The sequence below is a fragment of the Ursus arctos genome, unplaced genomic scaffold (assembly GCF_023065955.2).
Source record: "Ursus arctos isolate Adak ecotype North America unplaced genomic scaffold, UrsArc2.0 scaffold_23, whole genome shotgun sequence".
Classification (NCBI taxonomy): Eukaryota; Metazoa; Chordata; class Mammalia; order Carnivora; family Ursidae; genus Ursus; species Ursus arctos.
In genome coordinates, this window is record NW_026622908.1 from 1,944,466 (window position 1) to 1,958,767 (window position 14,302).

The window sequence follows — 14,302 nt, forward strand, 5'->3', positions numbered from 1 at the left end:
GGCGGCGGCGGCAGCTCCACTCACCTTCACCGAGAACTCAGCAGCTGCCGCCGCAGCTGCCTCCTCAGGATCCGGCCGTCGGGGACAGGGAAGGGAGGGGAAAGGGGAACGGAAAACAAAAAAGGGGGAGGGAAGGGGGAGGAAGGAATCGGGAACGGCTTGGAAACGCTCAGCTCAGAGGAGTCGCTGCTGCAGCCACCACCCGGTACTCGCCGCCACCTCCATAGAGCTCCGACTCGCTGCTGGCGCTGAGGCGTGTCTGAAGCCGAACTTATCACTCTGGGGCAGCCGAACCCACCAGAGCCGCCCCGAATGGTTCCTTCGCCGCCCAATCAGAAGCCCGACTGCTGTCTGCCACCAATCCGCGCAGAGCGGCGGGGAGGAGCCACAGGGCCAAGCTCGGTTGCGCCGCAGCCTCGCCGCAGTGCGCAAAGCCATATTCGCGAAGGCTCTGAAGCCAAGTTAGTGGCGTAAGGGCAGCTGAGCGCGGTCGAGATGCGGGACACTTGCGTAAAGTCGGAGAGCCTTTCTGAGTCTGCGTTGGTGTGGCTGTCTCATCTTCCTCCTGTCTCTTTGTTCCCTGACTCTACCCCATGCTGGAGTTGTACAGCCCCCTTTCCCTCTACCTCGTTTTCTCAGCGGGAATGGGGGGGGGGGGGGCGGGAGTGCTGGGGACTCGCCTTTCCCGTACTCTACCGGATTCCTGTCCGTGGCGTGTCGGAGCATTGATCTTCCTGGCGCCCCCGAAGCGCCGTGATTGCCCCTCGCAGGCCGGGCCTCCCCGGGACGGGCCTGTAGGGTTGAGGCCTGGCGCCCCCGGGGCGCAGTGCCTGGAATAACTATCGGTCTCCAGGTGTTCAGCGTCGGCGGCTTTAGGTGGGGGAGCCGGGAGGATAGTGTTCAGGAAACAAGACGGTGCACCCAGATGCGTACAGAAGGCGTCATTCAGCTCCCTATTTATTCCACCCCCTGCAAAGTGAATGAGAAAGGGATAAAAGGAAGGGGTTTATTGTCTTTGTACCTCACACGAGAAGCTGCTTTTCCCGAAGGAATGTCCGGCCAGCGGTCACGGAGGAATACCCAGACCATACCAGACTTCTTTGGAAGAAGTGTTTGCGGAGCGCGGGCGTTTGGAGGATTTTTAATTGCTAGCTCCTGGTTTTTGTTTTTTGGGTTTTGTTGATTTGTTTTTAAGCATGTTGAAGACTGAGCTGTGTATTTCCATTTTATGTAAGGTCTACCATAACAAATAGGATTAGGGTTTTCAAAGCCAGCAGGATGAACTATTTCTACTTCTCAGGTAATATATTAAAGGAGGGCTACCGTAAAATGAAGTGTTCCATCGTTTGCGACATTTTAGCTACATAAAAATGGAGTCCTGGCTATACAAAAATGGAGTCATGTTTCCATACACTTGGCAGAAATTTCCCCATCTTTATTTTGAACATGCAGTTCTTGATACAATGTGTATCAAAAGCAAGAAACTGTTTTAACATGCGGATCTTTTAAAGAGTGTCCAATAAAGGGCAGGGTTTTCAAAGACCAGACTTAGGTTTGACATGTCAAAACAGCTCTTGGTGTTGAAAGCACCTAGTCGGTAATACAGTCTTCATGAAAGTTGCAGTTTGTCCTAGGACGTTTAAACATGATAATAGAGTGGTGGGGTGCGGCTCTGAAGATTTCTAACACAATTCCAGCATCTTTAGATCTTTGCCATGTATGAGGCTGATCATTACCCCTCATTATATTACTACAGTTACTGCTATTAAGTCAAATTCACTTGAACTTAAACAAGTGGAAATATCTCATTCTTGGAGTTAGTTACATGTGGAAAATAAAAGACATTTTGGGGAAACATTTTGAAAATTGTGTTTCAAATATAAGAGGTTTCACTTTGTAATTTCAGGACCTTTGTCACTTCAAGATAACACCAGAACAATATTTCTTTATAATATTATTACAGGGCTTTACAGTTTGCAAAAATGCTTTCATATATATGATACTTTATTTTTAAATAACTGGTTAACATTCTTCATAACTGATAATACATTAATCTGATGGAATAATGTTCAAAAACAGTAGTCCCGATTTCAAAGAGAATATTTACCGAGCCATAAAACCCGGGATGGTCTTTTGAGGAGACTGGAACTCAATAATTAAAAAAAAAAAAAAAAAAAAAAGTTTTACTTAATCTTTACTAATTGTGAACCCCTCTGCTATGGACTTTCACAATTAGTAAAGATTAAGTAAAACTTTTTTTTTTTAATTATTGAGTTCCAGTCTCCTCAAAAGACCATCCCGGGTTTTATGTGTGTGTGTAAGAAACTGGGGCTGGGAGAAAGTAACCCAATGTAAAAAGGTGAAAATACGGATGAAACATAATCTTTCAATTATCTTTCAATCAGTAGGAGAGATATTCACAGTTTTGAAATGTTTCCATCACATCATGGATGTATGAAAATTCAAGTCATTATCTGGAATTTAGCTTTTAGTTTATAGAAAATTGAATTTTAAATACACCCACTTCAATCTGCTAGTTTTAACATTTCCATTTTATGTCAGTTTTCTATAAGATTGCAAAACTCTTCGAGTCCTGACTGACTTAACTCATATATTGTTGCATTCTTTTAACTAATCATGTCAAATGCTGGTTATTATTCTAACATACAACTCCTGAAACGTCTGCTACCCTCTCTGTGCTTAAGGATTCCCCCTAATCATACATCTGCAGCTCACATCTCTAAGTTCAGTTCTGAATTTCTAACAGCCTATTATTAATCTGAGATGCAAACTTGCAGCCATATTTTGTTTGGGCCACACAGTAATTTTAAACATTTGAATTAGTTGACACTTAAATTTTAGGAGATTTTACACAGAAATCTAGATTTACATCTTTTCATGAAAAATCTTAAAATATGGCAATACTGGGCCTGAAGTTCCAACAGGGCCACATTTAAGTATAGTTGAGTAGCGACTGCCTCATTTAAATGTTTTCTCTTCATTTCACCACAGTTAAATCTGACTTGATCCACTCATTTATGTTCCTGTCTGGCCTCTACAGCCATATTGCTTATTTGTTCAAACTCAAACAATTCAGTATGTAACTGATAATCTTCCTATCATGAAGAAAAGGAGTCAGACTGGTTAGTTCAACTACATTCTCTACCTCTTACTGTGTAATGTTGGGCAAATTATTTAACTGCTCTCTCCTTAGTTTCTAAATCTGTAAAATGGGAATAACAGTATTTATAGAGTTGTACAGATTAAATGAGATAATGTACGTAAAGCACAATAGCATAGTCCCATAATAATTAATGTGTTACCATATCATCAGTAATATTGATTAACCAACTGTTTGACAACTGCTTTAGTTTTGCTAAGGATTCCACTATTATTCTCTATTAGAAACTTGACTCTACATTCTCTCTTTCCTTTTGATCAGGAACATAAATTTCACCCTTCCTCAAAATTGCTTTTATTTTCTACATGTAGCTAATGAATATTCAATTAATTACTAAGTCCTTGTGTTACTTCCCTCTAAATCATCTTTTCCCTACATTCTTCTTCCCTACAATGTCATTGCATGCATGCTAATCTAGGCCTTAGTATATTTTTCTCCTAAATTATTGAAAAATTCCAGTTGGTCTCCTATAATCTTTTCCCTTTACTCTGTATACGCATATTAGTCCTCCTTAAGACACTTTTTTTCACAACATATTAACCATGCTCAAGAATTTTGGTGCTTCACTATTTTCTACATCAGTCGACCTCAACCTTGGCTGCACAGTAGAATGACCTGAGGGCTTTTTTTTTAATTTTTATTTTTATTTATTTTTTAAAAGATTTTAAAGTGATCTCTACAACCAATGTGGGGTATTGAACTCACGACACGGAGAGCAAGTCACACACTCTACTGACTGAGCCGGCCAGGCACCCTCCTGAGGACCTTTTAAAATGTCCAGGGTGCATAAATCTGAATCTCTCAGAGTGGGACCCAGGCATCAACCACTTTTAAAGCTTCTCCATGTGATTCCAATGTACAGTTAGGGTTTGAGAACTACAGTAGCAGGTCAGAGTTTTATAGGAAATGACAACTTTTACAGCTGAAGAAAACCCCAGAGAAAAGGAAACTGGGTTCCAGAAAAGATAAAGGACTTTCCCCAAGTAGGGAAACAGGCATTAGAACCCAGGGATCCCAGTTCATAATGCTTTTGCCCAGCTTTCAAGCCCTTCTTTTTCTGGCCCTACCCTACCTCTTCCGTTGGCCTTATTTTTTACCACTCCCAGACACCCATCTTCTCTTACACGGCAAGTTAAGCTGGTATTGCTGCCTCAAAAAATTCACTCTACTGATTCTCCATTGTTTCCAATTTTGAGGCCATCCTCATATATCCCCTCTACCAATTCATTTCTGAAGCACAGATATGAGTATATAATTGCCGTGCTCAGAAATCTCAGGTTTCTCATAACAGAGTAACATCCGAACTCCTTAGTTTGGTATAAAAGGCCCTTTGCAAACTGTTTTTTTTTTTTATAATAATTTTTTATTATGTTATGTTAGTCACCATACAGTATATCCTTAGTTTTTTTTGGTTTTTTTTTTTAAAGATTTTATTTATTTATTTGACAGAGATAGAGACAGCCAGCGAGAGAGGGAACACAAGCAGGGGGAGTGGGAGAGGAAGAAGCAGGCCCCTAGTGGAGGATCCTGATGTGGGGCTCAATCCTGCGACGCTGGGATCACGCCCCGAGCTGAAGGCAGACGCTTAACGACTGCGCCACCCAGGCGCCCCCTGCACCACCCAGGCGCCCCCATCCTTAGTTTTTGATGTAATGTTCCATGATTCATTATTTGCGTATAACACTCAGCGCACAATGCAATATGTGCCCTCCTTAATACCCATCACCGGCCTATCCCAATCCCTCCCCTCTGAAGCCCTCAGTTTGTTTGCCAGAGTCCACAGGCTCCCATGGTTCATTCCCCCTTCTGTAAACTAGTTTTAGACTACTTCCCTGTTCCCTCCTCCATTCCTAGTTACCCATAATCTAGTTCTATGATACTCAAATTTTGCTTCATTATTACACCTGTGTTCTATACCATATGACTAAAATTTGGAGGTCTGTTGGGGTGCCTGGGTGGCTCAGTCGGTTAAGCGTGTGCCTTTGGCTCAGGTCATGATCTCAGGGACCTGGGATTGAGCCCTGCATAGGGCTCCCTGCTCGGTGGGGAGTCTGCTTCTCCCTGTCCTCCCCACTCAAGTGCTCTCTCTCACTATCTCTTTCTCAAATAAATAAAATCTTTAAAATAAAATAAAATTTGGAGGTCTTTGTCTACTTGGCAGAAAAAAATAAAGCTAATAAGTTAGCATACTAGACATGGAGTTTGGGCTTAATCTGTCTTTAAGGAGCTCACAATCCAGACAAAACATACACCAATTACATACGAGGACAGGGAAAGACAGAATCAGTGCTAAACTGAGCCTCCAAGAAAAAGTGCTATAAAGTTTCATGAGGCTGTGGCCATCCTTCCTTTAGTGCCAGAATGATGATTTGGGACTGTCTTATGGGCAAAGAAAGTTCCTGAGCTGATCAGAACTCTGATGAATTTTAGTTTAAAGCTAATCCGTTTTAATGGGAGTGCTGTTTTAGGGAAATCAACCTTGTGCCTGGAGTAGAATGGATTGAAAGGCAAACCTGGAGATAGGGAAATCAGAAGGCTATGTACTGTATTATTTTTATGGGGCTTATTTTTATCTCCATTTCAAAATCAAAAGGTCCTTGAGATCAGGAACATTTCTTTTGCATTGCCAGTAGAGTTCTTTGCACACAGCAGGAGCTGAGAAAATATTCATGCATAGTATCCTGTTGACATTTATTCATTTTTCTCTTGGCTTTGGTGACTTTACATTTTCCAGGATTTCCTCCTACCTCAATGTCTCCTTCACCAATTCAGCTGTCTTTTCTGGCTTTTCCTCCTCTGCTTGACCTCTGAATATTAAAGTACCCAAGGATTTATTCTGGACCTTCTTCTCTTCCCTCTGAATACTCCCCCCCCATCCTATGACTTTAAATACCATTTACATGATGACGATTTCCACATTCATAATTCCATCTCTGATTCATCCCTCCCCCCATGCAAACTATAGATATATATTGAATTGCCTACTGAAATTTCCCCTTGGGTCTCTAAAAGGCATTTCAAATTTAACATGTTCAGAATAGTTTTGCCTCCATTGTTCACCATCTGCCGGTTGCTAAGGCCAAAGCCCGATGCATTATTCTTAATTCCGGTCTCTCTTCTCCCATATCCAATGCATCAAAGTTCTACTGGCACTCTCTCCAAAATATATCTTAAATTGGTCCACTTCTCTTGTCTCCATTGCTGTCACTTTAACCTAACCCCATTATCTCCAGCTTGGATTACGGCAGCAGCCCCCTAACTGCTCTCTCCACTCCATCTCTTGCTCTCTAATATAGTCTCGACCCAGAAGCCAGTCAGCTTTTAAAAATGAAAATCAGATAACACCGCTTCCATGTTTAAAACCCTCTGATCATGGATCTACATTATATTCACAGAGAAATCCACACTTCTCATTGGGGCTTACATAGCTTTACATGACCCAGCCCTCGAATACCGTTCTGGCTTCATCTCCTGCTATGCTCCTCCTTGTCCTCTCTACTTCAGTCACACTGGTCTTTTTTTCTATTCTTCACACACTTCAAGTTCCTGCAAAGCTTTCTTTTCCTCAAACATGCAAAGGCTACAGCTACTTCTTTTTCAAGTGCCACTGTCCAAAAAGCTCTTATTCCAGTTTTCCCCATGGCTGGCTCTTTTTCATAATTTAGGACTCAGCTTTATCATCTTGTGGTCACCTCTTTAGAAAAGCCTTCCCTCCTGATTTCCTATATAATATTTCCTTTTCCAGCCACTTTATCATCATTATGTCACTTATTTTTTCATAGTCCTAATCACTGTATGAAATGATTTTACATTCTTTCTCGTATATTGTCTGCTTACTGCATTAGTATGTAACCTGAATGACAGCAGGAACCCTGTCATTTTCACTGTTATATCCCTTAGATACAGTGCTTTTAGAACAGTTTCTGGCATATAGTAAACATCAGTGAATATTTACTGAATGTAAGAATATATACTCTCTCATTCGAGTTTCAGCACAAACCATGTGGGTAGGTAGGACACTGTCACTTCCCCCATTTTAAAGATAGGGACATAGAAAGCTAGGTGACTTGTCCAGTGTAGCTCAGTGAGATTGTGGCAGGGTCTCATACTTTACCAAGTGCACCAAGCTTTCTCTTTTCTATAGCAACATTACTAACTACAATGGGGATATTCCTTTTTTTTCTTGGTTACTTATTTATTTAAAGATTTTATTTATTTATTTATTAGAGAGAGGGAGAGGTAGAGAGAGAGCACAAGCAGGGGGAGTGGCAGGCAGAGGGAGAAGCAGGCTCTCCACTGAGCAAGGAGCCTGACGCAGGACTCAAACCCAGGACCCTGGGATCATGACCTGAGCCAAAGACAGATGCTTAACTGACTGAGCCACCCAGACGTCCCTTTTTTGGTCGCTTTTTCCATGCAACGTGTAAGATGCTTGCATTAGTTTCCTGTGGCTGCTATAACAACTATCCCAAAGTGGGTGGTTGAAAACAACATAAATTAACTTCCTCACACTTCTGGAGGCCTGAAGTCCAAAATCAAGGTGTTGGCAAGACTGTACTCCCTACAGAGGTTCTAGAGAATCCATTTTTTGCCTTTTCCAGCTTCTGGTGGTTGATGACATTCCTTGGCTTATGGCTACATCTCCCTCTGCTCTGTCTTCACATTGCCTTCTCTGTGTGTCACAAAACTTTCTCTGACTTTCTCTTGTGATACATGTGACTGTACTCAGATAATTGAGAATAAATTCTTCTCAAGATCCTTAACTTAGGGGCGCCTGGGTGGCTCAGCCAGTTAAACGTCTGCCTTTGGCTCAGGTCATGATCCCAGGGTCCTGGGATCGAGTTCTGCATTGGGCTCCTTGCTTGGTGGGGAGCGTTCTTCTCCCTCTGCCTGCTGCTCCCCCTGCTTGTGCTCTCTCTCACTCTTCAAATAAATAAATAAAATCTTAAAAAGAAGTTCCCTAACTTAATTTCATTTTTTGCCACATAAGGTAATATTCACAGGTTTCAGGGATTAGGACCTGGACATATCTTCTGGGGGGTGGTCACTTTAGCCCACTAAATTGTTCATAGCATTTTAGTGCTGAACTAAATTCTTGGAACTCTAACGATAATAGTTAATTTTAAGTGTCCACTTGCCAAAGCCATGGTGCCCAGATACTTGGTCAAACATTCTGGATATTTCTGTGAAGGTGTTTTTTGGATGAAATTAACATTTCAATTCGTAGACTTTGAGTAAAGCAGATTACCTGCCATAATGCAGGTGGGCCTCATCCAATCAGTTGAAAGCCTTAGTAGAAAAAGGAGTGACCTCTCCCAAACAAGGAATTCTGCCAAAAGACTGTCTTTGGACTCAAACTGCAACTCCTCCCAGGGTCTCCAGCTTGCCCCATTAGATTTTGGACTCATCAAGGCTCAACAATCACCTGAGCCAATTCCTTAAAATAAATCTCTCTCTATATATAAATACAAATCCTACTGGTTCTGTTTTTCTGGAGAACCCTGACTGATACAGCAGCTATTTGGAAAACTACTGCGACCAGGTAGAGTTGTCTTCTTAGAGAAGCCGAAATTAATCTCATTTTCTTACTTTCTCTGGAAGGTTGATGGTTAACTTAAAAAGCTGGTCATTTAAAAATAACACCTGGTCTTAAGTAATTTTTGAAGTGGAACTACAGATTTGCAAGACATTTAAACACACAATTACTAGAGTGTGAGTTTTAAATGCCAGAGGATGGGTTATTCATGTTGTTGCTCTGAGAACTGGTATGTATATTTATATGCACTGGAGTGGAATACATCTACTAACTTGTTTGAAAAGTTAAGTAAGTTACTTAAGAGTACTGAGAATTACAGAATTTTCTTAGAGATATGCTATATGAATACATGTTTCTCTTTATAAATCTGAGTTTCTCTGATGAAAGCAGCACCAATCATGATAAGTACCAGGTACAAGGATGATGACAATAAGCATAAGGATAATAATAATAGCTGTGCTATTATATTTCATAGCTGTGCAGCACTTAGAATTTCTGAGTAGTCCAAAGCACTTTCTCATGTCAGAATCTTTGAGCGGAGATGGTAAGGGATGGGTAGTAGTATTACGATTCTACAGATGATGCAACCAAGGCGCTCCAGGATCTATACTTAGGGTCTTGCCCCTGAAGTTGCCCAAGGCAGGGTCTAGAAACCAGGATATCCAGTTCCCTGGCCAAGTGCTCTTCCTTCTTTTAAAGTTGTTTGCCTCATATGTCTCCTGGGTTGGGAATTCAGGGTCCCTGATCCTCCTCCAGATTCGGGCAGTAAACCAGAGCTCTACTTGCTGTATGTTTAAGTAGCCTATATTTCTAGTAATTTTGCCACAGACTGTAGTATAACCCTGAAGGACCACTTCAATGATGGAGTGAAAATTTCAAAGATTTATGAATATTGTTGAGAATTCCAGCACATCTGGACCTGGAGTACTCTAGTACTCATCGTGGCCTCTAATTTTAGACTAAAAATATTAGTGAAAACGGGAAAGATCTGAGAAAATGAGAAATGGGAAAGTTTTGTGATGCCAGGTGAAGGAGTTTTTATAGTTTAACCAGCTGTGTGCTTTGTGTGTGTGTGTGTGTGTGTGTGTGTGTGTGTGTATGTGCGCACGTGTGCACACGTATGTTTTGAAATTTAAAATTTGGCAATGAAATTGAAATGTAAAAGAGTGTTCATTTTTACCCATCAAATTATAAATTCATTAAATGTGATCGCTCTGGTTCACATAAAAACTGCTCAAAGTATAGTAGCCATTCTATCAATACTTTTGGTAGGAGAGTTTTTGTGCTCCTAAAGATAATATTAATGACTTACTAAAAATAACTTATACTTTCAGTGATTGAATAATGATTTGCTCTATAGAAAAAGAATAGAGAGCCCATTATAAAAGGGAAATAAATTTGAAGATAGTGCAGCAGACCTATGCATAACAAAGTGAATCTTGGTTGCTACTGCACCAAATACTTACCCTTCGTTGGCTATAAATACACTGTTCTCTGGTTGATAGTTATATTTTATTGTGGCTGATTAGATAAAGGGTGGAGAGAGAGAACATTTGTGAACCAAGGAACTCAAAACAGAAAGCGAAGTATCATGGTGAACCGATGCTGATCCAGTTACATCATGCTGTCTCAGAGACTACTCTGTCCCGCAGCACTGCACATCTTCGTTTTTACATCCCTGCGGCTGAACTCAGCCTGTGCATGACTCCTCCCCTCCCTTAAAAGAGAGAGTAACTTTTGGAGTCCACAAATCAACAAAAATCTCGGTTTTGGATGCAGAATAATAAACCAGAAAAAAAGGATTGTCCTTATTTTTAGGTAATCCACTATAGCCTTTTTTAGATCCTTTTCTCCCCCTTCAACCACCATTTAAATTAGAACTTGGCATTTTGTTTTAGAAAGGATTCTTACTCTCTTCTAGACAGAACATTTTAAAAGTTTGTCTGCTTTCTGCATTCATTCACTGTGATTGCAAGGCAGAGATAAAATCCAGCGGATCTGGGAAACTGGTAAGAAAGAGACTTAAATAAATACATTTATTCAATGGTCAATTCACTCATACCTCTCTGATTCAGCTTACCTTTCCACATCTCACTAGAGCCAAAGGGCAAACACATATATACAGACACATCACCAAATCAAAACCAGAGGGGTAAAAAAAGGACCAGAGTCATTTCAAGGTCCAAAGTAATGATTTTTGAGAGCTTGGAGAACTGATGATTTGGGAAAGAGAAAGTATTGTTTATTTTTAATTATAGGAAAATAGGAAAAGATGTAATTTTGACAATCCCTGGTAAATTTAAGAGAGAAACAAGGGAGATCATGATATATGATTACAAAATGCACTTCTAAGCTCTCAAAGGAAACAAAATATAAGATAATATTAGAAGTCAAAGGGTAAACATTGTTTCTTACATTTAAGAGTCAGTGGAGAAAACCTTGAGGGCCTATTTAAATAAACACCTACCTCTTTGCCATCACGATCATCTGTAGGACCAAATGCAGCTCACCCAGAAGCAAATGCAGCATTAATTTCTGCTTCATCTCTGTGTTCCGCCTAGCAGTGTCTGGCACATGGCTGTCATTCAATAAACATTTGCTGAATTGTTAGTGTGGCCGAAGTACCACAGATCTCTTCCCAACACCACCATAGGTCAACTCATAATAATAATTAACCATACTGTGCTTATTAAGTTACAAAGTTATGTTCTAAATATTTTGCATGTGTACACTAATCCTAGGAGGTAGTGGATACTATTCTCTCTTTCACAGAGAAGGAAACTGAGGCACAGAGAAATGAATATGTGGCAGAATGAGAATTTGAGATTAGGTAGCATGGGTTCTAGATCCCAAAAGCTATTCCACCACGTACACTGCCTCTGGTCAATCAGGAGCGCCCCAGGGTAACTCCATGCTAAATTAAAGCAAAGTTGGATACTTGCCTGACCCAAGAACCAAGAGGAAGAAGTGTGCCACTATGGGGAATTACCATAGATAGGAGCTGGCTGATAGTAAGTGTGGGAATGGGAAAGGCCTCTGCTGGCTGATGGGGAGGGACAGACAAACTCACTCATACCACAGCTTGGTTAGTGGATAGTGAAATAGATTTCAGATCTTCATAAGGTCTTTCAGACCACTTGTCTGGCCACCTTTATGTTGTACAGAAATTGGAAAAGGAGAGAGGGTGGGGGGGGCGGCGGAGAGGGAAAGAGAAAGAGGGATTAGAAGCCAAGAACAAAATCTGGCATGAGGGAAAGGGGAGATTGAGCCGGAAGGTTAAAACTCAGAAGTTGATAAATTCATTGTAGTGGTAGAATGCTCAAATAAGGGAGTTTCAAAGCTTCCTCTTACCTCCACCCCTCAAATTCTGCTTCTAAAAACCCCTGTTCCTTTTGATCAGAGAAACAATATAAATACTAACAAGTAATAATGAACATGGTTTTTAAAAAATCAATCTCTCTCAAACCAATCTTATGACAGGAAGACTAGACGGAGAAGGAATATATGAAATTAAGCTTGACTCGGAGTTTTTAATTTTATGCGGCATAACAATCTAAGGGATACACTTAGTTAGAAATGGTCCTGGGTAGACAAGAGCAGTACATGATTTTTTTTTTCTTCACTGACTAAAGGGGCTTGCAACAATCCTTGGTCAGATTGCTGCATGTAAATCCACAGGATCTACAAGTAGAAGCGCAGATCAACCAGGGCAGTCTGAACAGGTGAAGAGTAGTAATGGCAACAGTTACTTCAAAAATGGCCTGGTAACCCATTCATATGCAGTTTTCCCCAGGGCTTACAAGTCTGAGACCTCAAGGAAGAAAGGGGACGAAGGAGGTGAGTGGCACTCACAAGTAGGCTATGGAACAGATACCATGAATCTGGTCATCAATTAACCTGTGTTAGAACACAAGGTTATACTTTCTAAGTCGGAATTTTCCTTTTTGTAGTTTCTTTGCTGAACTTCCTTTTGGAATCTATTATGTTTTAATAAAACTCATTTTGGAAAAAAAACAAACCTCAAGGGCACTAACAAGGAAATTACCTACTATGTGCCCGGCATGGTGCTAAGAGTGCTGGGGTATGATAATGAAGACGGAAGCGGTCTCTGCCGTCATGTAGCTAAAAGTCTTTTGGGGAAGAAAGACACTGAAAAAGAAATTCAAATGTGATGTGTTATGAAAGAGGAAGTACGACTTGCTAGGAGCATTAGTGGAGAGAGCAATTAGACATAAGCAGAAGAGAAATTCTCAATGGAAAGGAATCGAAAGCCAAAATAAAAACAAAGAACTCTCAAGAACAAGTGGGAATAGATGGAGATCCATGAAGTTAAGATTTTATTCTTTTGACATCAAGTGGATTGAATATTTTAATTAGGTAAGGACCCTATTTTTTTTTTTTTTCCTTTTTGGGCCTTTGTCCAGAGAGAGTGGGAGCACTCTGAAAGATTTGGTCTGAATCCAGGCTCTTTCATTATTTTTATGGATTAATTAAAATTGTTATACACAACGGGGTTACAGAATGTGGGAGACAGGGCTATTGTCCAGAAGAGCTCATAGCCTAGAGAGACAATGTATAAAAATGAAAGAAATACAAGCAGTTTGTCAGGAGACTATAATGAGTAAACCTTATAGAAGGTGGAGGAAGAAATTGCTATGGGCAGGAACGCTAACGGATAACGTCATGATGGAGATGTCCTATTTCAGAACTTACTGGTGAGTTATGACACTCCAAGACAGGGCTTAGTGGACTAGCCTGGGGCTTAAAATTAGACCAAAATTTATCAACTTTAACACTACTGACATTTTGGGTCAGATAATTCTTTGTTATAGGAGGCTGTCCTGTGTATTGTAGGATTTTTAACAGCAATCCTGGCCTCTACCAATCACATCCAGCAGCAACATTCCCCAGTTTTGAGAATCAAAAATGTCTGGTAGCATTATCAAACCTCCCCAGGAGGCGAGTCAGCCTCCAGTTGAGAAGCGCTACATTGGACCCTGACACCATGTTGAGCCTTGCTCATGGCATATGCGGGTTTGGCAACATAGGGGAGATTCAGCAGCCAACGATGGGTTGATCTACAGTCATGATGAGATAAATAACTGACAACAAGATTACACATTCTGGTGTCTAGGAGGAGCGTCTTGGACTCCGGAATGCCAGGCAAAAACTTCCTTTTCAGTATGAGACATTATGGGTCCAACTGTCCTTGAGACTAAACATCCGACGATCAGGACTAGACAGCTATTTCTGGGCCAACTGAATAGGGAAGGTAATTTCGTACTAAGTCTCACTCAAAGGGAAGATAAAATTCTACTCAAACAAGTATCTATCAGGGACCTACAGTACACCTGCGTCAACATATAGAGGATGAACAGGTCAAGCCATGAAGAGCTGGGGTAGGTATGAAACCCCTTCTTCTAGGTTTGGGCTTATTCATGGGTATTAGGGAGCTGGGCTAGATAACTCTTTTAAATCCAAAGTTACAGATATAAGGGAAGACATTTTAATATATATTTAATATCATGTATATTATTAAATATATATTTCTTAGCATCTACTATGTGCCAAGTACTTTAAAAACA

At 40.8% G+C, this 14,302-nt stretch overlaps 1 protein-coding gene across 3 annotated transcripts in view; it reads right to left on the reverse strand.

Moving 5' to 3' along the window:
* Positions 1-14,302, reverse strand: part of EIF4G2 (eukaryotic translation initiation factor 4 gamma 2) — a 50,899-nt gene that overhangs the window by 11,033 nt on the left and 25,564 nt on the right. For 2 of the 3 annotated variants that reach the window (XM_044380809.3, XM_057317265.1), the window contains one exon: positions 681-969. In XM_044380809.3, the coding sequence (XP_044236744.1) occupies positions 681-726 (46 nt within the window). In that variant the 5' untranslated portion in view covers positions 727-969. Of the gene's footprint in view, positions 1-680; positions 970-11,184; positions 11,296-14,302 lie in introns of all 3 variants that reach the window. The other variant, XM_057317264.1, reaches the window with a different exon arrangement.